The sequence below is a fragment of the Protopterus annectens genome, chromosome 9.part0 (assembly GCF_019279795.1).
Source record: "Protopterus annectens isolate FY-2018-M chromosome 9.part0, PAN1.0, whole genome shotgun sequence".
Classification (NCBI taxonomy): Eukaryota; Metazoa; Chordata; order Ceratodontiformes; family Protopteridae; genus Protopterus; species Protopterus annectens.
The window spans coordinates 622,244,014-622,267,587 of NC_056743.1; the positions used below are offsets into that span (position 1 = coordinate 622,244,014).

General features: G+C 40.5%; 1 protein-coding gene across 2 annotated transcripts in view; it reads right to left on the reverse strand.

The window, feature by feature from the left end:
* The window catches only part of C4B (complement C4B (Chido blood group)), an 876,141-nt gene that overhangs the window by 221,311 nt on the left and 631,256 nt on the right, over positions 1-23,574 (reverse strand). For both annotated transcript variants that reach the window (XM_044083184.1, XM_044083183.1), the window contains exon 28: positions 16,673-16,841. In XM_044083184.1, the coding sequence (XP_043939119.1) occupies positions 16,673-16,841 (169 nt within the window). The remainder of the gene's footprint in view (positions 1-16,672; positions 16,842-23,574) is intronic.

The window sequence follows — 23,574 nt, forward strand, 5'->3', positions numbered from 1 at the left end:
GAGGTGGGATTACATCAAGGATCAACTCTGAGCCCTTTCTTATTTGCAATGGTGATAGGTTGACACATGAGACCGTTCAGGAGTCCCCGTGGACTATGATGTTTTCAGATAACATTGTAATCTGTAGTGAGAGTAGGGAACAGGTGGAGGAGACCCTGGAGAGATGGAGATATGCTCTAGAGAGAAGAGGAATGAAGGTCAGCAGAACTAAGACAGAATATATGTGTGTGAATGAGAGGGAGGATAGAGGAATGGTGAGGATGCAGGGAGTAGAGGTGGGGAAGGTGGATGATTTAAATACTTGGGATCAACAGTTCAGAGTAATAGTGAGTGTGAAAGAGAGGTGAAGAAGAGAGTACAGGCAGGATGGTGTGGGTGGAGAAGAGTGTCAGGAGTGATTTGTGACAGACGAGTACCAGTAAGAGTGAAAGGGAAGGTCTACAAGAGGGTAGTGAGACCAGCTATGTTATATGAGTTGGAGACAGTGGCACTGACAAAAAGGCAAGAGTCAGAGCTGGACGTGGCAGAGTTAAGGTTGTTAGGATTTACACTGGGTGTGATGAGGATGGACAGGATTAGGAATAAGTATATTAGAGGGTCAGTCCAGGTTGGAAGGTTTGGAGACAAAGCTAGAGAGGCAAGATTACATTGGTTTGGACATGTTCTGAGGAGGGATGCAGAGTATATTGAGAAAAAGATGCTAAGGATGAAGATGCCAGGTAACAGGAAAAGAGGAAGGCCTAAGATAAGGTTTATGGATGTGGTGAGAGAGGACATGCAGGTGGTTGGTGTGACAGAGCAAGATGCAGAGGACAGGAAGAAATGGAAACAGGTGATCTGCTGTGGCGATCCCTAATGGGAACAGCCGAAAGAAGAAGAATGTGATATAAGAGAAGTAAATAGGATATAGTACTGTGCAGCTAAATTGATAACAGTTAAAGTCTTACCACAACAAAGGAAATGAAGCAAAGAAATTAAATTTTATCATGAAAGTATTGAATAGAGAAAACTATAAAGCAATTAAGACAAGAATTGAAACTGTTAGAAGAGCATAGAAGAAGGAATAGAGCAATAAAATTGCTTAGAAAGGTAGACGTGATAAAAGCAATGCACAGTATCAGAGCAGACCGGGATCTATCATACACTTTTGGAAGTAATAAACTAAAGGTATCAGCATAAGCAGAAATACTCAGACAATATACAAATAACCATAAAGAAAAAGTTCAAAACAAGCAGTTCATTGATGACCTAAAAACTTGTATAGAGAAATGGGAAACAAAGCAAAAGGAATAGAAACACTACCCAAAAAAGAAGAAAAATACATTTTGAATAAGTATTTATGAATACCCTGTGGAACATAACAAAGATGCTGAATGAATTGCAGAAGTAAAAAAAATGGTAAGAAGTTCACATTTACAGGATTTGAAATGGGATGAAGTAATGCCCAGAGAAACTGAAACAAAATTAAGAAAAAATCCTAAATGGAAAACCCCAGGCCCAAATGTAGGATGAAATTTCTGGCTAAAAGTATTAACATCTTTACATAAAGATTTAGCCTTGAGTAAGAACTATTTATATGTGCATCTTGAACAAACACTGACCTGGTTAACAACAAGAAAATTATACTCTTCTTAAGAGTGAACCTGCAAGCTACCCTAAAAACTACAGACCAATAGTTTGCCTTCCAAAGATATATAAACTATATACTGGCATTGATGCCAACAGAGTTTATTACTATTTAGAAGAAAATGCAATCATGGCAATAGAACAGAAAGGTAATAAAAGAAAGTCAGATGGAGCAAAGGATCATTTGTTGTGAAATAAAGTCACAATAGAGAATTGTAAAAAGTGTAAGAATGGTATCGATAGATTACAAAAAAACATTTAACAGAATCCTACATTCACAGATGAAGGAGTGCTTACAGATGTATAAGATATACCATACTTTGGTGAGTTTATTACAGAGACCATGAAACAGTGGTAAACCACTTTCCAGTTAAGCCATGATAAATGGCAAATTATTATTCCAGGGATAAAAATTCAAAGGAGGATTTCCCATGGTGACCCTCTGTCACTGCTGCTCTTTTGTCTTGCCCTTAAACCCATTAAGCTATCTACTTAACAGATTAGGTTATGGTTACAATCTGGCTCCCAGAAAACAACAAAGTGTAAAAACGTATCTTCTTTTTGTGGGTGATGTAAAACTGTATAGTTCATCAGATGAGGAGCTGAAGGCACAACTGCAAGTGGTCGAAACATTCTCAGATATGAGAATATCATTTAGTCTTGATAAATGTTTAGAACAACATTTAAAGCAGGAAAATTTCAGCACCAAGAAAATATCAGTTTGGGACAAGAATGATATATAGAAACTTATGCATGAGGGAGTATATAAATATTTGGTCTTCAAAACATTAAAAAAGATCGCAGATATACCCCAGGGATTACCTCAGTGTCACTGCTCAACAGAGGCACAGCAAAATAATGGGTATAGTTCCCCATACTAAAGGGGTGGCGTAAGCCACAAAACTATGGGCTAGGCTTGTAAATGCCCTCGGGCAGATAGCCTAGTATGAACCTATGAACTTATGAACCTATAACAGCTAAGTGGATATGTACAGCAACCTTTAATAAAATTCACAACTAAAATCCACAAACAAACAAAGTGCACAGCAGTAGAGCAGCTGAATGCTTTCACAGCTGACGCTGGGTACTTCACCAGATCTAACATAAATTAAAAAGCACATTTTAAATACAATAAAGTTAAAAAAGTCATCATTTCAAACCTTGTGATTTTAATAAAGGTCTTAAAGGGACATGCTCATTCAAACCTTTGTCCTTATGTAGTTTCAGAATAAGAATCCATTTAGTCTCCTATCATTCTGTTTGTGTCTTAACATCACCACCCCTAACCGTATTGCAACATATCTCAATAACAGTAAACGTGAATTTGTGCATAACTCCTTCACTCACAACATGCTTATTTAAAGCATTCCTTTTATCACCTTTATTAATACAATACAGATGCTCCTTAATCTGATCCCTTAAACACCGGTTCGTCTTCCCCATGTAGTAGCTCTGACATGCCTCACAAAATGCTAAATAGACAACATCCTTGGTAGAACAGTCAGCATATAACTTAAACTCATATTTTTCCACTGACAGGATGCACAAAGCAATCATCAGCTTTTACATATTTGCAGGCATTATAAGCTCTACACAGATAGGTACCCAACTTTTGTGACATTCCATTACCAGCTTTCACCCCCACACTCAATGTTTTGTAACACAGCATATTTTTTATAGAGGAGCTATTCTTAAATGTAAAAGATGGTCCAATGTCAAGTATTTCTTTACATTTACCATCAGACATCAGCACAAGCCAATGTTTCTAATAATATCACAAACAGAGGTAACATTATTAGAGTATGTCAAGGACATCCTCAGCTGACCATCACAATTACCCTTATGTGTTGTATTATCAACACTTTCATTCAAAAAGATAAGATTTAGTCCTAGTATGTCTAAGTGACACCACTTCATTCTGTGCTCATGAGATATCATAATCCGAGCATCCACTCTGTTCAAGGCACTAAAGGAATCATAGGTTCATAGGTTCATAGGTTCATACTAGGCTATCTGCCCGAGGGCATTTACAAGCCTAGCCCATAGTTTTGTGGCTTAAGCCAGGAACTATACCCATTATTTTGCTGTGCCTCTGTTGAGCAGTGACACTGAGGTAATCCCTGGGGTATATCTGCGATCTCCCATCCATTGGTCAAGATTTCTCTTGAACAAGGCCAGCGTGCTCTGCCTCACATATAGATTTTATTCCACAGCATAGGAGTCTTTGGGTGATGAATCTATCCTCCAGCACGTCCTATTAATAGCCGTGTCGAGGTTTAAGTCTCCCGCCTTGTGGCTCTGACGGATCTAGATTTTTGAGGTGAAGCATATTCATCAAATCTGGGTTTGACATGGCCTTGTATGTTAGGCAAAGGTCACCTCTGAGCAAGCGACTGAATAGAGCTGGAGTTCTTTCAGTCGGGCAGCATAGGACAGATGTTTGAGACCCTTTATCCTTTTGGTGAGGAACTTTTGTGGCCTCTCCAGCTGCTGCAAGTGTCGGGTCAGATACATTCGAATGGGGCATTGTATTCAATCATTGGTCTGATGAGTGATGAGTATAGGAGACTATGACCTCCCTTGATCTAGATGAGAATCCCTTCATGATAAGGTGGGCAATGTAGAAGGTCTTCCTAACTACTTTAGCTACATGGGTGTCGAATGACAGACTACTATCAACCTGGGTCCCCAGGTCCCTGATAACTTCTTCTGTACTCAGTGGATTGCCACCTATTTGGTAGCTAGGGTAACCTTGTTTTTTTTGGCATTTAACTTTAGGCCATGGCTCTGGCACCAGTTATCCGTTTCTGTGAGACCCTTCTGAAGGATATCTGTGTCAGATGTGTTTAGTCATCTGCAAACTTTGTCAATAACCCTCCTGTGTTTGCTTGTACAGGACTGAGCCCTGTGGTACACCACTTGTGACAGGCTTTGAGTCTGACATGGCGCCAGCAACTCTGACCCTGTGGGTTCTGTCACTCAGCCAGTTTGCAACCCATCTTGTGATGTATGGGTTAACATTTAAGCTGATGAGTTTTTCAATGATACCAGTGGGGTATTGTATCAAAGGCCTTAGCCAGATCGAGGTAGGCTGTATGGACTGCCTTTCCTCATCAATGGCTTTGGTGACTGAAAAGTCAACCAAGTTTAGAAGGCATGATCTGCCTTTGACAAAGCCAAACTGGGATGGATCCAAAGTCTGCAAATTCCCTATGTCTTTATTTATGAGGTCCATTATGATCCTCTCCATGGCTTTGCAGATAAGGCTTGTCAAGCTAATGGGCGGTAATTTCCAGGGTTGAAGTGGGACCACAGTTGCAGTGCGCCACTCCTGGGTACATATCCAGAGGTAAGACTATGATTAAACAGCTGTCCTAGCTGTGGGTTTAATCCATGGATGCTGTGTTTTTGCTTTGGAGAGCAGTTCTCGAGATGTTTGGGGGCTGCAATATAGATATCTCTCCTTTTTTGCACTGAACCTGTCAGCCAGTATGTTGGCAATGTCTGTAGGATCAGTAATCTTCACATCATTATGAACTAGTTCTGAGCATATCTGGGAGTTTCCTCCCAGGTTTCTATAGCTAAAGAAGGCCTTATGATTGTCTTTTGAGTCTTTAGCTATTTTTCTCTCAAAATTTGCTTTGGATGATTTTATGAGAGCTCTTAGTTTTTACTTATAGTGATCAAGGGTGTCTTACCTTTGCTCTATCTTGTAGTAGCTTCCTCCTTTTGTTGTAGAGTTTGTTTATGGCTGGGGTCCACCAGAGTGGATGCTTGCCTTTGGTACAAAGAGTCTTTGTTTTGCTTGGGATTGCCTTATCCATGCAGTCCTGCAGGTGCTGGTAGAAGGCATTTGTAAGTGATTCAGCGGCTTGAGTACTGTTTTCCGTCGGCTCGGGGCCTTAAAGGAGACCACACTAGTCTTTAGAAGTGTGAAGTCGGCTTTCGAAGTTCTTTACTGTGGTCTTTTTATTTCAGGTGGGGGTGGGATGAGGACCTCCAGCGAGATTAGTTGTGATCTGATCTCACCAGTGAGGGTATACTTCCGGTGTTGAACATTGTGCTCCCATGTTCGTGATGATGAGATCAAGTATGTTTTCTCCTCTTGTGGGGATGGTGACTAGTTGTTCCATGGCATTTGAGTTTATGAATTCCAGGAACTTTTGGGCTAGGGTGTTTGGGCTTGAGTAGTGTTCCCAGTCTATATTAGGGTAATTGAAGTCACCTAGTATGATGGTGTTTGGTGATACATTTATCCCTCTAGTGTTTTCAGGAAGGCCATGTGAGGTTCCTGAGTTTGTGAGGGTGGCCTGTAACATGCTACAATTTGCAGAGCAGTCTTGCCTATGGTTAATTGCACCTGGATGGTCTCCGATGCATCGTGCGTTGCCACCAGTCTTGAGGTGTGGGTGTCTTTGATGAATATGGATACTCCCCTCCTTTCTTGGTATTGTCCGGATTTTGGGGCGGAACGCATGATAAGAGGTAAAACCTGATAGTGCTGGGGTGCTCTCAGGAGCCTTGAACCAGGTTTCTGTCACTGCACAGACATCGATGTTCTCCATACTGAGAAGGGCCTCTTTTGAGATTTAGACTTCTGGCATTGAGCAGCATTTTTTTCCTTTTGTGTTCTAGGGTGGTAGGTTTAGAATTTGAGCCTTGCCTAAAAAGGCACTATTTGCCAATATCCGGAATCCCAGGGGTGACAGGTGCATCTCAGTATCCCTGGTATGTAGTCTGGCATTCCTAAAAAACTGACCCTTCACCACATTTTGCTTTATAGACTTCCAGTGCATACTTTGTGCATGTAACAAATTATTCTTCTTACATGTTTTTTTTTTTTTTAGGACAGTATCCATACCATCTAGAGAGCTAATAGCATGAACATCTAAAAAAATCAATCATAGAAAGAGAATGTTGTTTAGTAAATCATAAAAAGTCAGTAGATCCTTGCAAGTAACTAATTCATCGCTCGAACCTGACCATACAAAAAAATACATCATCCAAGAAGCAACCATAGTGTAGGATAAAAATAAGAATTAAATTATGATCATTAAAAACAGTAATAACCTCCCTGTATGCAAGCACCATGTTGGGAAAAATAAGTTGTGGATAGATGGATGGATGAAGGGAGGGAGGGAAGGAGGGATGGATAGATATATGGCTGGATAAACTTGCTTATTTTATTTGTACATATAATATGATCAAAACACTTTTTACATCCCACCCAGCAATCCAAGATAGTATTATATTAACTTATATTTGCTTCTTTATAGTCTTTCTTAGCTTGGTACATTGTATAGTCTGGCTACATTAACTTTAATATTATTAGCATATAAAGCAGTCAGAGATAACTGAATCTGGGTCTCTGCTGAAAATGAGCCGAAAGCTCACCCAGACTAACCCAGTTAACAAGTGTAAAATAAATCAATAAATAAATACATAAATAAATAAATAAAACTCACCTACCTCACATTTAAAATACCTCTGACTGCATACTATACAGAACAGCTTTACAATATAATATGCAGTTTACATCGTGAACTGGTTATACTAATTCTAATAAGAACAACAATGTTTTACTTACAATTACGTCATTATCTTCAATGTCATTCTAAACATTAATGACATAAAGAGGTTTTATGTTTTACAGTTCTTCCACCAGTTTAATCCAGTTAACAGACTTCCAATCGTTTTACAGACACTTTTTCTTGCAGATCCACAGTTCAGATGTCTAAACTGTACATAATTGGATTGATGCTTCACAGTTCTGCCATTTATTCGTTAATTTCATGTTGTTTCTGATCTCTGGTAAAAACCAAGATACTCCAGATTCTCCTAATCTTCTTGTGGGCTTTAGTTTGCCACTCAGACATTTTCTCCAAACAATCAAAAAGGTTTCTCTTGCAAATTTCTCTGAGATTTTTTATTCTCAGGAAAATAAGCATCAGAGTCCCTTTCAGCTTGCTGGCTCAACTTTTGTTGGCTGAGCTTTTTGTAATAGTTCCTTAGCTTGCTCTGCATCAAAAATATCTTTAATCCACTAAGAAAAAAAATTTCTGAAGGTAGCTAAATGCAGCAACTTAAATCTTACACTTGGCCTCGCAATATCCTCAGTTACAGGCATAATACGTATTCACTGCAAACCAGGCAGAAGACAAAACATCATTTTCTACACACACTCTCTCATGTTTTTAATTTTAATACCTTTCCCTTCTGTGACAGTTTGTTCAGCAGCAGCTCTTTTGCTGATATGATTACAGATTTACTAATATAGGCTGCTTTTCCATGGCCAGATTTAGAGTATACACAATGTGTGCCTTCTCATTTAACAAATCCTGCTTAAGTACACAAATCTGGTTGTTTATCTTTACTTTTATAACATTAATGCAGTCTGTTTCTTCTAGTTTCCAAAAATCTCAAATGTTCTGTGATGGATGAGTCGTCTAACTTTACCATTTCCTGTAGCAACTCTTCCTGAGAAGAATCATGTCCCTTTAGTCTCTCTTTCATTTCATCGTCTTATTTCTGCAGTTTTATCATTGGAGTAGCTACTTAAACCTTCTATTTTTCAAGGCTTTTGTCATTTGACTTTATATATTCTTCTTCTGGCTTGCTTATTTTATATCCATTTGAATGAATTTGTTCTTTTTTCTTCTAAATTACTGGATATCATCTTCTGTACTAAATATGAAATTCAAACTGCTTTTTGCTGAACAGCTGCAAGGTTCTTCACAGCCAACACTTTGTTTCTCCTTTTCTAGATGATTTATGCTTACTTCTTCCAATTTTCTTTTTTTCTGGCATCCAGATAGTGGAATCACTAGCCATTAACTGAAATTTACCCACATTGATAACTTTACTGGCTTTTTAACAATTTCTCAGTTTTCATACTGGGATAGCTTTTATGTAGCAATCTTGGAAGTTGCAGTAATACTTAAATGTTGATAAGTATTACAGTTTATTTACTGCTCCTGCCATATATGTCTTGAGATAGCTATGCCTTCCAGGAGGTATGTTCAGGGTTCATATCTGCAGTCTTAGCCAAAGACATAAGCCACCAAGTATGATATGCAAATCGCTTAGTTTGCTTTCTCCTTCATTTTACACAAAATAAAACAGGTAAAACATGTATGAGTATAGCCACAAGTCCTTACTTCTTTATTTTACAAAACAAATAAGTAGACAAAAGCACTGGACAGCTTGGGCCATGTGCACTAACCTGATATGTCCTACTGATGGCCAAGACCCATTTCTTGTTGAGCTTGCAATTCTCTACTATTTTAATTTCCAGACGTAGTTTCTGTCTCCAAGGAACAAAACCTTAAGTTTATTAGTACATTTGGTTTTGGACTATGTCAGGATTAGGATGTCTTCATGGATGCAGTAGAGGTGTTGGGTTAGAAAACTTCCATTCTACACAGGTAAGAAAGATTGACTCTTTCTTTGATCTCTTATATTCTACTAGTCATGTGCCACTTGAAATTACTGTAACTGTCATCTGAACAGCTTACCTATGTTCCATAAAGGGTGGGACTCTGATAGACACCTACCCATTTTTCACCTGGGAAGATAAGTTTTCACGAGCCACTACAGATTTTGTTTTCCTGACTGGAAATCTTTACCCAAGTTATTTCCATTTAGTTTTGATTTTATTTATTCATGAAAATCATAAATTACAAAATTAAAAATAAAAAAATCATGAAAAAGCTAGCCTTTTAGTTATTTGCTTCATTATATGAAGATCAGATTAATAAATAAATGTACACAGAACATGTTCAGGCACATGTTAAACACATCCACACACATGCAAAATAAAAAAAAACAGAGACTGACAGACAAGCGCACACACACACACGCACGCATACACATTTCTCAGTGTTGACTGCTAGCTGCTTTTTTTTTTTTCTACTTTTAAATGTATGCTAAAAGCTTAGACTATGCAGACAATGTGGGCTAGAGTATGCAGAAGATGTGGGCTTACCACTGTAAGGTATCTGCACCAAGGTAAGCCTGTCTGATTTCTAGATCCTCCTCCAATGATGGTTTACGTGGTCACTGTGACAGTGGTCTCAGTCTGGAAGCTATGTTGGAGGAGTTGCCTGATTCTAATTAGCCATGTACTCTCCCCTGGAAATGTTGAAATCCCTGATTTAATCTGAATATCTTGGCTGAGTAAAATTTTACCCTAGGTAAATTCAACATCGTTAAAAGACTAAGTTTATGCATTTACACCTGTGGTGGCACTTGTGCTGCAGATAATTACAGTGGATCCATAGGTGTATGTGTGCGTGTGTGTGTGTGTGTGTGTGTGTGTGTGTGTGTGTGTGTGTGTGTGTGCATGCGCATATCTCTACTTCTCTACTAGCATGAATGAGGCAGAATAAGTGTGTGTGTGTGTGTGTGTGTGTGTGTGTGTGTGTGTGTGTGTGTGTGTGTGTGTGTGTGTGTGTGTGTGTGTGTGTTTTTGGAATTATCTTTTCCATTTACTATTGAGATTAACCTTTCCCATTCAGGGACTATATTTATATTGTCTCTAAAGGTAGAAAACATGCTCATACCATAGATATTGGAAAGTCCCCAGTCATGGGTTAAATCATTTAGGAGCTACGTCTGTCCATTAGTTGTACAGGGGGATCCCTGGAGTAAATTTCTTACTACCAATCCATATATGCAAGTTTCTGGTGAAGTTGGACAGGGGTGAACTTTGATTTAAGTGGATGGTTCTAGAGCAATAGTATGCTCTGCAAGCTACACCTGTCCCTCTGTATCATTCTGTTGATGTTGTGAACACGTTTAGATTCCTGGAACAAGTGTTTCTGCTGCCATTTTACTTTCTAATGTGCAGTAAGTCAGTCACTACTAAATCAGAGGATACCTTGTATTCCAGACCTCCCAGCAGTCTGTAAGACAATGAGTATAGTGACAGGGCTTTGAGGCAGTCCATGAAGGACAAATTGTCTAAGTCAACTATCCTTTTTCTAAGGTAACTCTCTGGGTGTTTTAGCAGCTGAAAGTATCTGGACAGATGTGTGCCAAAGGGAGGGGGGTTATAGTGAATGATTGGCATTATGAGGGCTGAGCAATGGTGGGTAGTAACATCCTTAAACCAGGTAGCAATCTTATTTCTAATGAGCTGTGTGATATAGGAGGATTTCATCACCACGGTGGACACATTTTTGTTGAATGTTAGGTCATTTTCGCTGTACGTTTCCAGATCCCAAACAACAGGGTCAACTCTTAGGGGTGTATTATCAATGTGGTAGTCCCCATAGCAGACAATTTAACAGGGGATATGATAATGCATTTTTTGGCATTTAGCTTTAGAACATGATTCTGGAAACAGCTATTTGTTTGGGTTAAACCTTCCTGCAGGATAGCTAAGTCTTTCTGGGGTTCAATAATTGCACCAAGCTTATATTATTTGGCAACTTTTGTCAGACAGAACGCCTTAGTTCTGGCTTTGGCTTCCAGGAAGTTGATGCTAACCAAGAGAATTCTCAGCATTGAGCCCTGAGAGACTCCACTGGTGACTGGTCTTCTAGTGGAGGTAGCTTCACCTGTTTTGATCAGCTGTGTTCCATCTGTGAGCCACTTAGCAATCCAGCAGGTGATGTAGGAGTTCATTCCTAGTTTATTCAGGTTTTCCACAATGCCAGAGTGGGGGATTGTCTCAAAAGCCTTAACTAGGTTTTGTGTAGGTAGTATGTACTCTTTTACCTTCATCCATAGTTTTAGAGGCCTTTTCAAAAAAGTCCACAAGGTTAATTAAGCATGACCTACCTTTGATGAATCCAAACTGAGATAGGTCCAGTCTTTGGAGGTTCTGTATGCCCTTATTAATTAATTACATGATAATTTTTTCCAAAGGCTTACATATGAGGCTGGTCAGATTCAAGAGACCATTTGGCTTTCCTGTCTATCTCTCTCTCTTTGCTTGCTCCATTAGCTCTTCTCAGAACTTTGAACCCTATGGCTTATTCATTCTTTCTAGTGGTGGGAGATGAGCAGCTGAGACCATCATTCCATACCATCTCAGGGTTTAGCATGCAGTAGGCATCAGTGAGAGTATGTCATTTATGTGTACAAGTGATGCATTCATTCAAGGCACCCCTGCCCCTCACAAATCCAGCACTCCAGTGACATTGCCAGTCTCCAGTAAGAATTTTGCAATGGGAATAAACACCTGAATATGCACTGCAGTCTCTCATGCAAACAGAAGTGAAGCTACATGGCTGCATCACTATCCCCCCACCAGCTCCAGAAGGGAGCCAAGATGCTATTTAAACTGGAGTCACTTGGGTTATAGTCAGGGCTTTATTCTTCATCATCACTGGAGATGGGTAGTTTTTGTAGGTATTGCTGAAATTGGAACTGTACAGACAACAGGTACTTGGTTAATGCATTTATTGACCAATATTTCATCATTAAATACTCTAATTTCCCATATGCCTTCCCATTTCCTCCTGCATTTCCAAAGACATGCATCTGAAGCATTTCTCCCCAGGCATCCACTTAAAATGTGTTCTGTCCCAGTCAGCCTTTCCAGTAAAGAAATGTTAAATAAATAAATACATTTCCATGTCTTTATCCCATTACCTACAACCCTTTGACCATTTCATCACTCCCTTATTGAAAACTTTCCTCATTTCCACTAAAGGCATCCTAAGTAATCAAAAAAGAAAGAACATTTTCACTGCTGCAAACTACTAAAACCTGGGGAATATTGTTTCACTGGTTTCTTCATCAGATGCACTATTCCACAAGTTTAAAAGACTGCTCACATAATACCAAAGTGATCCTGACATATACTAAACTACCAGCCTATCACAATTCTGCCTGCTTTAGTCAACTATTTGCAAAAATATATAATGCCACATGGATCATCTCCTTTCCTTTTCTGTAGATAAAGTTAAATCTTTTATGTTTTTATTGCTTATCCACTTAGTTAGCACCTTAGCTGAAGCTGGAATTTTAATATTCCTCTCACAACTGGTATCTTTTTTCTCTGTGATGCAATTAAAATCCCCATTAAAATCACCTTCCTCATTCCCTTCTTGTTGAGAAAGGTGTCCTGAGCATTCCATTTTTTACTTCCTATTTTTTCCAGTCTGTCAGACTGCCAGACAAGCCAATACTACTCATAACCCTGCTTTACAGTGACAATATAGTGATCTATAAATATGGTCTGTTTATTCTGTATTGACCAAACAACCAACTTTACTTTTCCCTACAATCAACTCTTTCAGAACAAAACTGTTTTAAGTTATTTTAAAACCAGGTCGATGTTATGTTATTCTGCCCATATTTCCGTGCATATTCTACCTCTCAGATGATGAAAAATGCTTATAACACCCATATAACTTGGTCTCACTAGTTTCAGCTACTTTACCTTGTATAGACTGCTGTCAGAATATTGTAAGAATTTACAGGGCTTCTAGCTCTAAAATCAGTGCACAAATTCCAGTAGGTCAGTTTGCTTTTGCATATAACCTCATACTTAATCCTATGGTCTCCTAGCCTTCTTCTGAGCTTTTTACTATGAAATGGAATAACACCTAAAGTAACATCTGTCATTTGAGACAGAGGTCCTCAAACTAATACTTTGCTGTCAACTCTTCTGATGCATGTATTTTTTTTAAACTGGAATATACTGAATTTCATACCTAATCTCATCCACTGACCAGCTCATTGGATCTGAGTCCTACATGACTCTCATGTCTCTTCTCATACTTTATTATCATCTGCGTGCATAGAAACAGCTGGTAGTCTCCTACCACAGTTATCAAGAACATTTCATACTGTGCTACACCATGACTGCAGCTTGAGAATGGATCTCAGTGCTGGAAAAGGACCATGCAGGGCTAGGAAAACCCAAAGGCAGCTCCCCTTGGTAAGCAGGGTAATATTCATGTCTTTGGTGGGGCCCTGCTAACGTTTGGTGATCCCCATTCAAAAGCACTGTGCACACAAGTCAGATAGGAACTATAGCAAAAACACCTAGTCTATACACCTCATGGTAGCACCACACATCACTTCCTCTTCCTTGATCTCTGCTGCATAACTTTCTGGGGGCCTGTAGCTTTAAGAAAGATGTGGTCCTAATGTTTCTGCATTAAAAGAGAGGATTTCAGAAGAGAACTTTAAATGGACATATCCTAGGTTGATTTATACATTGTTACTAATTTTTAATTTAATTTTCTCACATTATTATTAATTTCTAATTTTAATTTTCTAACCCATAAATATTGCACTAAATGAAACAGAGATTCCCTGCCTTAGTTTACCACTGTAGTAATGACAATTCTGATGTGGGACTCTATCTAGATTTCAGTATTACCTGACATAGCATATGCATGCTACATAGGTATAAGATGGTATTACATATCACAACAACACCTCTTGCAAAGTAGAGGACTTCTAAACAAAGTGCACATGATGCAGAAAAGTACAGCCACATGCTACTCTTTTACTGTAGGTAGAATTTGTACTCATCCATACCCCATTGCAATAGAAGAGTTGATTTGTTGTATAGCTGGAGTACTGCACTTAGGTCATACTGAACTCAGGTGTTTTCCATACATCTCTGTTACTTATCAGCCGGAGTACCGCACTGAACTCAGGTGTTTTCCATACATCTTTGTTACGTATCTTAAGATACTTATTTGTGAGGTACAGTTGAAAAGCTTGCATGGAAAGGAAGTCTTTTTTTTTTTTGCAAAACATTAACTGAAAGTTCATACAAAATCTAGTCTTTATGAAGACATTCCATTGGAAAACATTGTGACTATTCATGAAGATCACAATATAACAATAAACAATTATTTTACATATAAGCAGCTGTTATGATAAACCAAAATAAACCAAGAAAAAACAGAGTAATGTCTTATTGAAACTTGTCCATGACACTTAAAATTGACATTGTAATGCATGCGTAGTGACTAATCATTTACGGATTATACATTCACTAACATTTGTAATGCATGCGTAGTGACTAATCATTTACGGATTATACATTCACTAACATTTGTAATGCATGCGTAGTGACTAATCATTTTACATTCACTAACATTTGTAATGCATGCATGCGTAGTGACTAATCATTTTCGGATTACATTCACTAACATTTGTAATGCATACTAATCATTTACGGATTATACATTCACTAACATTTGTAATGCATGCGTAGTGACTAATCATTTTACGGATTATACATTCACTAACATTCAGACAAAATCAAAGGATTCATACATTTTTCAAAGAGGAAAAGAAATGTGACCATGATGGGTTTAAAGACAGTTTCATTATGATGAGGGATTAGTATAGTCAAGCCAGCCCTTTTGAAAAAGACTCGTTTATCTTTTCCCGCCATTGTTCATTCTTTGGTCTCTGAAAAGCATATAGGTCTTCACAGAAATGCTGAAGCTCTCTATTCATTCTAAGCTCTTTTGTAACATACGTGGCACCTGACTCTACGACAATAACATGGATGACACTGCTCCTCTGCTTAACTCTAAGGTCTATCTCTTAACAAAATTAATGTTACGTCTGTTATGGCAACACTCATCATATTAAAAACTCCTTAATTTCCAAATGGCTGATGAACATAAAGTATCTTTCTCTAAGTGTAGCTGTGCAACCTTTTTAGCTTAGCTACCCATCATTCTTTGGGAATACTGTTATATTCTCCTACAAACACTCAATCACAATATTCTTTGTTTTCATTTTTTAAACATGTTGTCAGTTTCCCTACCTTACCATGATGCAGTTATCTATGCTACTAGATAATGTAGCTTTATCGCATTTACAAATGATTTGGTACTCAGGTTAGACATCTGCCATACCTCCATAGGCTTACTGTTCACTGGTTTCCTCCTTATGTAAACATGAACCTCCCTTCCAATTGCTTCACTTATGTACTCTTCCTGTAAGATCAATGGCTACATCCTCCATATCTTAGGACAACTAACATCATCAGGAAAAAATGAAGTTTGCAATAACAACAGAACGGCCTACAAGAAATCCTTATGGTGCACATGACCTGTTAACCTCTCCAGTAGTAGTCAGTATTTTATCTGTCTAGAGTTACCAGATTCTAGTGCACTGAATGTGTACAGTGCTTCCTCCAGGTGCTGAAAATGCCATGTATCATTCATCCACATAGTTTGAAAAATAACTCTTAAACCCTTTGTGAAATAACATGCTTTTCTGCAGCTGGGTTTGTCCTGTCTGTTATGGTAACACTCAACTCATTCAAATGTCCTTTTACAATGAACACTGTTCTCCAGAAATTAAAGATGTAAAGAGCTGTCTGATTGCTTCATGCTGCCTTGTTCTGTTGCACCTACTTGAAGTTCATCCATATCCATTGACAAAGGTGATGTAACGCTACTTAAATATCACTCAACCCTTACAGATGACATGCAACAACCCTCCCCCAAGTTGCTGTCATTTTTTACCTCTCCATTGTTTTCACTTGCACCTTCAGCCGATTCCCTTTGGCATTCACAGATTCATTCTGGACGTATTCTACTGGTAAGCTATCCCGCAGGAACTGAAATTCAGCTTCCAGCACCAAAACCAACTTCATCTATCTCTGCAACTTGATAACTAACTTGGACAGATATTATAGAGAGGCAAACAGACCATTTTATAGTATAAAGACAGCACATGTGCAAAGACCCTTCTACTTTTCACAGTGCCTACACAGATATCCTGGAATAAATGCACATCATGACCAAGCATTTGAAATGTCTGCCTCTCCTTTGTTGTAGAATCATCTCCCTGTTGAAGAATCATCTCCCTGTTAGCATTTGCTAAGGACTGAATAGCACTTGAATTAGGGGACTGCCTTTGGGGTGTGTGGGCACACATGAAATGGCCTCCCATTCAGGGTTACTTTTTCAGCCTTGTGCAAACTGAGTGCTAGGATATGCTCTGCCCCATCTGCAACTCTGAAATACATTAAACAGACAAAAGTGAAAGAATTGACAAAAACTTCCTTCTAACACATGAACGACTATTTTCTCAAGGTTGATTGTATTACCTTTATCATATTTTGCAGCTCTGTCCAGCCTGTCACTGACATCCTTGGCCTCACTACTATCAGGCTCAATGAGGGTCAGTGCATATGCAGAAATGGCGAGGGTATATATGCTCTCTGTTTGTGGCAGCCTCTGCTTCAGAAATTCTACTGCTCTCTCAATACTTGTTTGCTGTTAGAAGAATAAGTGCATGGAAAAAAATAAAAATATAATTGTGTCAAACAGAAGCATACCACTAGAAAATAACTAATGATGACAAAAGTTCAAGAGAATGGAAAAAGAAGACGAGCTTTTGAGGGAAACAGCATTGGTTTAATTTCTCCATACACATAACTTGCACATAACAGCAGCACTCTTAAAATCCTTGTTCATCTAAATAACACTATTGAAAACATCGCTTCATTCAAATACCTAGGGATTTGGTTGGACCCCTTCCTAAATTTTCAACTCTATCTGAACTACATACTCATAAAAAAAAAATTCTGTCTCCTTTTTATGGGCTAATAGGATCTCCGCTTTTCTATCTAGACCCTTTAGAAGTGACGGCCAGTGTAGGGCAATTGCTTGAGACCAATAATCCCTTTGTGAGGTACTTCTGTGGCCTTTCCAGCTGCTGCAGATGCCTTGTGAGGTACATTCCAAAAGGGGCATTGTACTCTATAATAGGTCTAATGAGTGTCAAGTAGAGGGGAACAATGACATCTTTTTTCCTGGATGAGAACCCTTTTGTGATGAGATGTGCCACATAGAAGGATTTCCTGGCTACTGTGGTGATGTGGTTATCAAAGAAGAGACTACTGTCCACCTGGGTCCCAAGGTCTCTTAACACACATTCAGCGTTAAGTAAACTGCCGCCTATATGGTAGTTCATGGGTACAGAGTTTTTACCAAAGGGGATGACAATGCACTTTTTAGCACTGAGCTTGAGGTCATGGCTCTGACACCAGGCATCTGTCTCAGTGAGGCCCTTCTGTAGGCTGTCAACATCATTTGGGGACTCGACTATGTCTCCTAGTTTGCAGTCATATGCATACTTCATTAGCCAAAGGCCTTCTGTGTTAGCCTGTACTTCTGAGAAGTAGATACCAAACAGGAGAGGTCTCAGGACTGAACCATGTGTTAGTCTACTTGTCACTGGTTTGAAGTCAGATTTGGAGTCTGCAACTTTTACAGTGTAGGTTCTATCAGTGAGCCAGTTGGCAACCCATCTTGTGATGTAGGGATTTATACCTAGTTTAGTGAGTTCAGCTATAATTCCAGAATGGGGGATGGGGTCGAAAGCCTTGGTGAGGTGAAGATAGGCTGTATGAACCACTTTACCCTCGTCTATGGCTTTGGTGACTGCCTCAAAGAAGTCGATCAGGTTCAGGAGGCATGATCTGCCTTTCACAAACCGGAACAAGGGTGGGGTTCAGAGTTTGGAGGTTAACAATGTCTTTGTTTATGAGTTCCATGATGATACGTTCCATGGCCTTACAGGCCAGACTCGTCAGTTTAATAGGGTGATAGTTCCCAGGATCAGTGGTGGCTCCCCCTTTGTGGAGTGGGATAACTGTTGCTGTGCACCATTCAGTGGGCACAAAGCCTGATGTGAGGCTATGATTGAACATGGTGCTTTGGTGAGGACCAGTTTGTTCTAAAGTTCATGTAAAACGCAGCCTGGGATGTTGTCTGGTCCCATGGATGTTGTGTTTTTGGCTTTAGAGAGTGCAGCTTTTACCTGTGTAGTTGTGATTACAGGGACTATGCCTTCTTCCTGCATAGATATGGGCCCTTTAGGGAGTGAGAGGGGGAGTAAAGTTAACACTGAACCTATCTGCCAGGATGTTGGCAATATCAGTTGGTTCTGTAATTTTCGTGCCATTGTGCTATATAACTCAGAGCAGATCTGGGTGCTGCCATTAAGATTCTTGACATAGCTATAGAAGGATTTGTGGTTGTCCTTAGAATCAGTGGTGATTTTGTTTTCATAGCTAGCTTTGGAGGATCTTATAAGGAATCTCACCTTCTTACTGAGGCTGACCAGGAAGCTCCTCTACCCATGGGATTTTACTCTCTTTTGCAACAGTTTCTTCCTTCTGTTGTAGAGTTTGTTTATGGCAGGGGACCACCAGACTAGCTTCCTTTTTTTGGAGGATAGCATCTTGGTTCTGTTTGGGATAGCAAGATCCATGCGCTCGTGTAAGTGCTTATATAGTACATTTGTGCAGGATTCAGCAGTCCTAACTGTATTATCCATCTGCATGGGTGGCATGAAGTTCGCCACTTCTGTCTGAAGCATGAAATTGGCTTTGGAGAAATTTTTTACCATGGTTTCCTTAATGGGGGGTTGGGGCGGGATGTGGATATATAGGGTGATTAGCTTATGGTCGGATCTGACCAAGGAGTTGACTTCAGGTGTGGAACACCGGTCACTCATGTTGGTAATGACTAGGTCTGGGATATTGTTGCCCCTTTTGGGGATGTGGATAAGTTGACCCAGGGCATTGGCATTTATGAATTCCAGAAAGCGTTGAGTGAAGGAGTTGGTACATGAGTAGTTTTCCCAGTTAATGGTGGGGTAGTTGAAATCGCCCATTATTAAGGTGTTTGGTTGAACCGTAATATTTTCCAATATATCAAGAAAAGAGGAGTGGAATCCTGGGGCATGGTGGGGGATCTGTAGCAAGCTATGATTTGGATTGCAGTTTTGCCCAAAGTTAGTAGCACTTGGATAACCTCAGATGCATTATGCTGAGCAACTAGCCTTGAGGTGTGAATATCCTTAGTGAATATGGACACACCTCTGCCTTTCGTCTTCCAGTCCAGGTTAGATGGCCGAAAAGTGTGGTATGAGTTATAGCTTGGTAATGCAGGGGTGCTCTCTGGAGCCTTGAACGAGGTCTCAGTTGCTGCACAGATATCAATGTTCTCCATTTTAAGGAGTGCCTCAAGGGAGTGTATTTTGAGATTTAGACTTCTAGCATTGAGTAGCATTACCCTCAGTTTTTGCTTGCCTGTTGCTGTTATGGTGGTGAATTTGTCATTTGAACCTTCCCTAAAAAAGGCACTATAGGGGTGGCAAGAGCCTTATCCAGTACCCAGAATATCAGGGGTGACGTGCAGACCATCTCTGGCAAAGCATTGTGGTCTGTCGACCATGTCGTCCCAGGCAGACAGATACTGGATCCCCTTAGAATGACACCAGAGCTTAGCTAATTGTTGAAGTCAATCATTTTGTCCTTGTACTTCAGTATCAATCTTGGCGATGGCAGGATGGTACTCAGGGCTAGGGAAAGGCAGGAAACAAGCATATAGGTTCATAGGTTCATAGGTTCATACTAGGCTATCTATCCTAGGGCATTTATAAGCCTAGCCAGAGTGTGTTTGGCTTTCACCACCCATTTTAAATTAATTTTGCTATGCCCTTTTTCGAGGTTATTATACTGTGCCTCTGTCTAACAGTGACACAGAAGTGATACCCGGGGTAAACCTACGATCTCCCATCCACTCATCAAGATTCCTCTTGCAGAGAGTCAATGAGGGACTCTGCCTAACCTGGACTGGGATTTTATTCCAGAGTGAAGGGAGCCTCTGGGTTATGAATTTGTCCCTCCAGCATGTCCTATTTATTTCAGTGCTGAGGTTCAAGTCTCTCGAGCGCATAGCTCGATGGGATTTGGATTTTCTGAGGTGCAGCATGTCCATTAATTCTGGGTTGGACATGGCTTTATACGTCAGGCACAGATTGCCTCTGAGCAGGCGTTATGCCACTGAGTAGAGCTGGAGTTTCTTTAACTGGGCAGCGTATGGCATCTGTTTGAGCCCTTTGATCCTCTTGGTGAGGTACTTTTGGGGTCTTTCCAGTTGCTGCAGGTGTTTGGTAAGGTACATCCCAAAAGGGGCATTGTACTCAATTATGGCCTGATGAGGGATGAGTAAAGAGGCACGATGACCTCCCCTGATCTAGATGTAAATCCCTTCATGATTAGGTGGGCTATATAAAATGTTTTTCTAACCACTTTGGCCACGTGGTTGTCAAATGAGAGATTGCTATCAACTTGGGTCCCCAGGTCCCTAATTACTTCTTCTGTACTTAATGGATTACCACCTATGTGGTAATTTGTGGCACTTTGTTTTTGCCAAAGGGATGAATATACACTTTTGGCATTTAGCTTGAGGCCATGGCTCTGGCACCAGTTGTCTGTTTCTATGAGGCCCCTTTGGAGGATGCTTGTGTTGGCTGGAGAGTCGATTATGGTGCCCAGTTTGCAGTCATCTGCGAACTTGGTCAGCCACAGTCCTTCCGTGTTGGCCTGTACCTCCGAGAAATATATACCGAACAAGAGAGGTCCCAGGACTGAGCCTTGTGGGATGCCACTTGTAACTGGTTTGGAGTCTGACATGGCTCCAGCAATTCTAACCATGTGGGTTCTGTCCTTGAGCCAGTTTGCAACCCATCTAGTGACATGGGGTTTATATTTAAGCTGGTGAGCTTATCTATAATACCCGAGTGGGGTATTGTATTGAAGGCTTTTGCGAGGTCCAGGTAGGCTGTGTGGACCACCTTCCCCTCGTCAATGGCCTTGGTGACTGTTTCAAAGAAATCAACCAGGTTTAAGAGGCAGGATCTGCCCTTATCAAAGCTGAACTGGGTAGGTTCCAGTGTCTGTAGGTCCCCAATATCTTTATTTATGATGTCCATGATGATCCTTTCCATAGCTTTGCAGACCAAGCTAATCAGGCTTATGAGGCGATACTTTCCAGGATCCGTTGAGGCACCACCTTTGTGGAGAGGGACCACTGTTGCTGTACGCCACTCTTTGGGTACATATCCTGTAGTAAGGCTGAGATTGAACAGTAGTTTTATGTTTGGGTTTAGCTCTTCTTGGAGTTCATGTAGGACACAGCCCAGGACACCGTCTGGTCCCATTGATGCTGTGTTTTTTGCTTTGGAGAGGGCGGCACTTACCTGAGCATCTGAGATGTCAGGGGGGGCAGCACTCTGCTGGGATAGATATTTGCCCTTTTGGTGGGGAGGGGGGGAGAATTTGCGCTGAACCTGTCAGCTAGGATGTTGCCAATGTCTGTAGGTTCGGTGTATTTTTTGTCATTTTGGACTAATTCTGAGCATATCTGGGAATTCCCACCCAGGTTCCTAACATAACCAAAGAAAGCCTTGTGATTATCCTTAGTGTCCTGTGCAATTTTTCTCTCAAAGCTGGCCTTAGACGATTTTATGAGTGCCCGTACTTTTTTGCTAATACTGATCAGAGATGCCTTACCTTTTTGGGATTTTGCACTATCATGTAGTAGCTTCCTCCTTCTATTGTATAGTTTGTTTATGGCTGGGGTCCACCAGACAGGATGTCTGCCTTTGGAGGATTGGGTCTTGGTTTTATTTGGGATTGCATGATCCATGCATTCCTGAAGGTGTTCATAGAATGCATTTATAAAGGATTCTGTGGTCTGGGCCATATTTTCCACAGGCCTGGGGGCTTTGAAGGATTCCACCTCGGTTTTGAGGAGTATGAAATTTGCTTTAGAGAAGTTTTTCACTGTGGTTTTCTCGGCAGAGGGTGGGGTCAGGATGTGAATATCCAGTGAGATTAGTTTATAGTCTGATCTTACCAGTGAGGGATACACTTCTGGTCTGGAGCATAGAGTCCCCATGTTGGTGATGATCAGGTCCAGTATGTTTTCCCCTCTTGTGGGAGTGGTAACAAGTTGTTCCATAGCATTTGAGTTTATAAATTCTAGGAACCTTTGGGCTAGGATGTTGGAGCTAGAGTAATGCTCCCAGTCTATGTTTGAGTAGTTGAAGTCGCCCAATATAATGGTGTTTGGAGAGACCTTCATATTTTCCAGTGTTTTCAGGAAGGCCGAGTGGGGCTCCTGGGTTTGGGAGGGTGGTCTGTAGTAGGCTATAAACTGGAAGGCAGTTTTACCCACTGTTAGTTGCACATGGATAGTCTCCGATGCTTTGTGCTGTGCCAACAACCTGGAGGTGTGGGTATCTTTGATGAATATTGATACTCCCCCTCCTTTTGTGGTTCGGTCCAAGTTTTGGGGCCAAAAAGCATGGTATGAGGTATAACCTGGTAGTGCTGGGATGCTCTCGGGAGCCTTGAACCAGGTTTCTGTTACTGCACAGATATCGATGTTCTCCATGCTAAGGAGAGTTTCGAGTGCATGCATCTTGAGGTTTAGACTTCTGGCATTGAGTAGCATTACTCTTAGTTTCTTATCCCTTGTGATACCTATGGAGGTGGGTTTGTCTTTTGAGCCTTGCCTAAAAAAGGCACTATAGGGGTAGTAAGAGCCTTTGCCAATATCTGAAAGCCCAGGGGTGACAGGTGCAAGCCGTCCCTAGCGAAGCATCGTGGCTTGTCGAGCATGTCATCCCAGGCTGACAGGCATTGGATCCCCTTTGAATGACACCAATACTTAAGCCAATTGTTGAAATTGATCATCTTGTCTTCATATTGTGGCATCATTCTTGGTGAGGGTAAGATGCTACTCAAGGTCAGGGTCATACCAGCCTGGGCTACATGCTCAGAGAGCTTCTCTATGTCTCTTTTCATGTAGTCCAGGGAGGTACATCTCAGGTCATTCACACCAGCATGGACAATGACTGAGTCATATTTGTACTTGCCTTGGAGTGACCTGAGTGCTTCTGTTATGTGGCAGATCCTAGCGCCCGACAGGCAGCTCACCATGACCTTCTCCTTGTTCAGCCTAGTGAGCAGGACATCAGTGTGCCTGACGATAGAGTCACCTATTACAAGTGTATCAGGTGTGTTGTTTAGCCTTAAGGGCTGTGACTGTTTGGCACACTGAAATGCCTGATGGCTTTGGCTAAACCAAGATGTCCCTGAATATGTGCTCAGACACACAGCCTCCACAAACACTAGGCCCAAATACA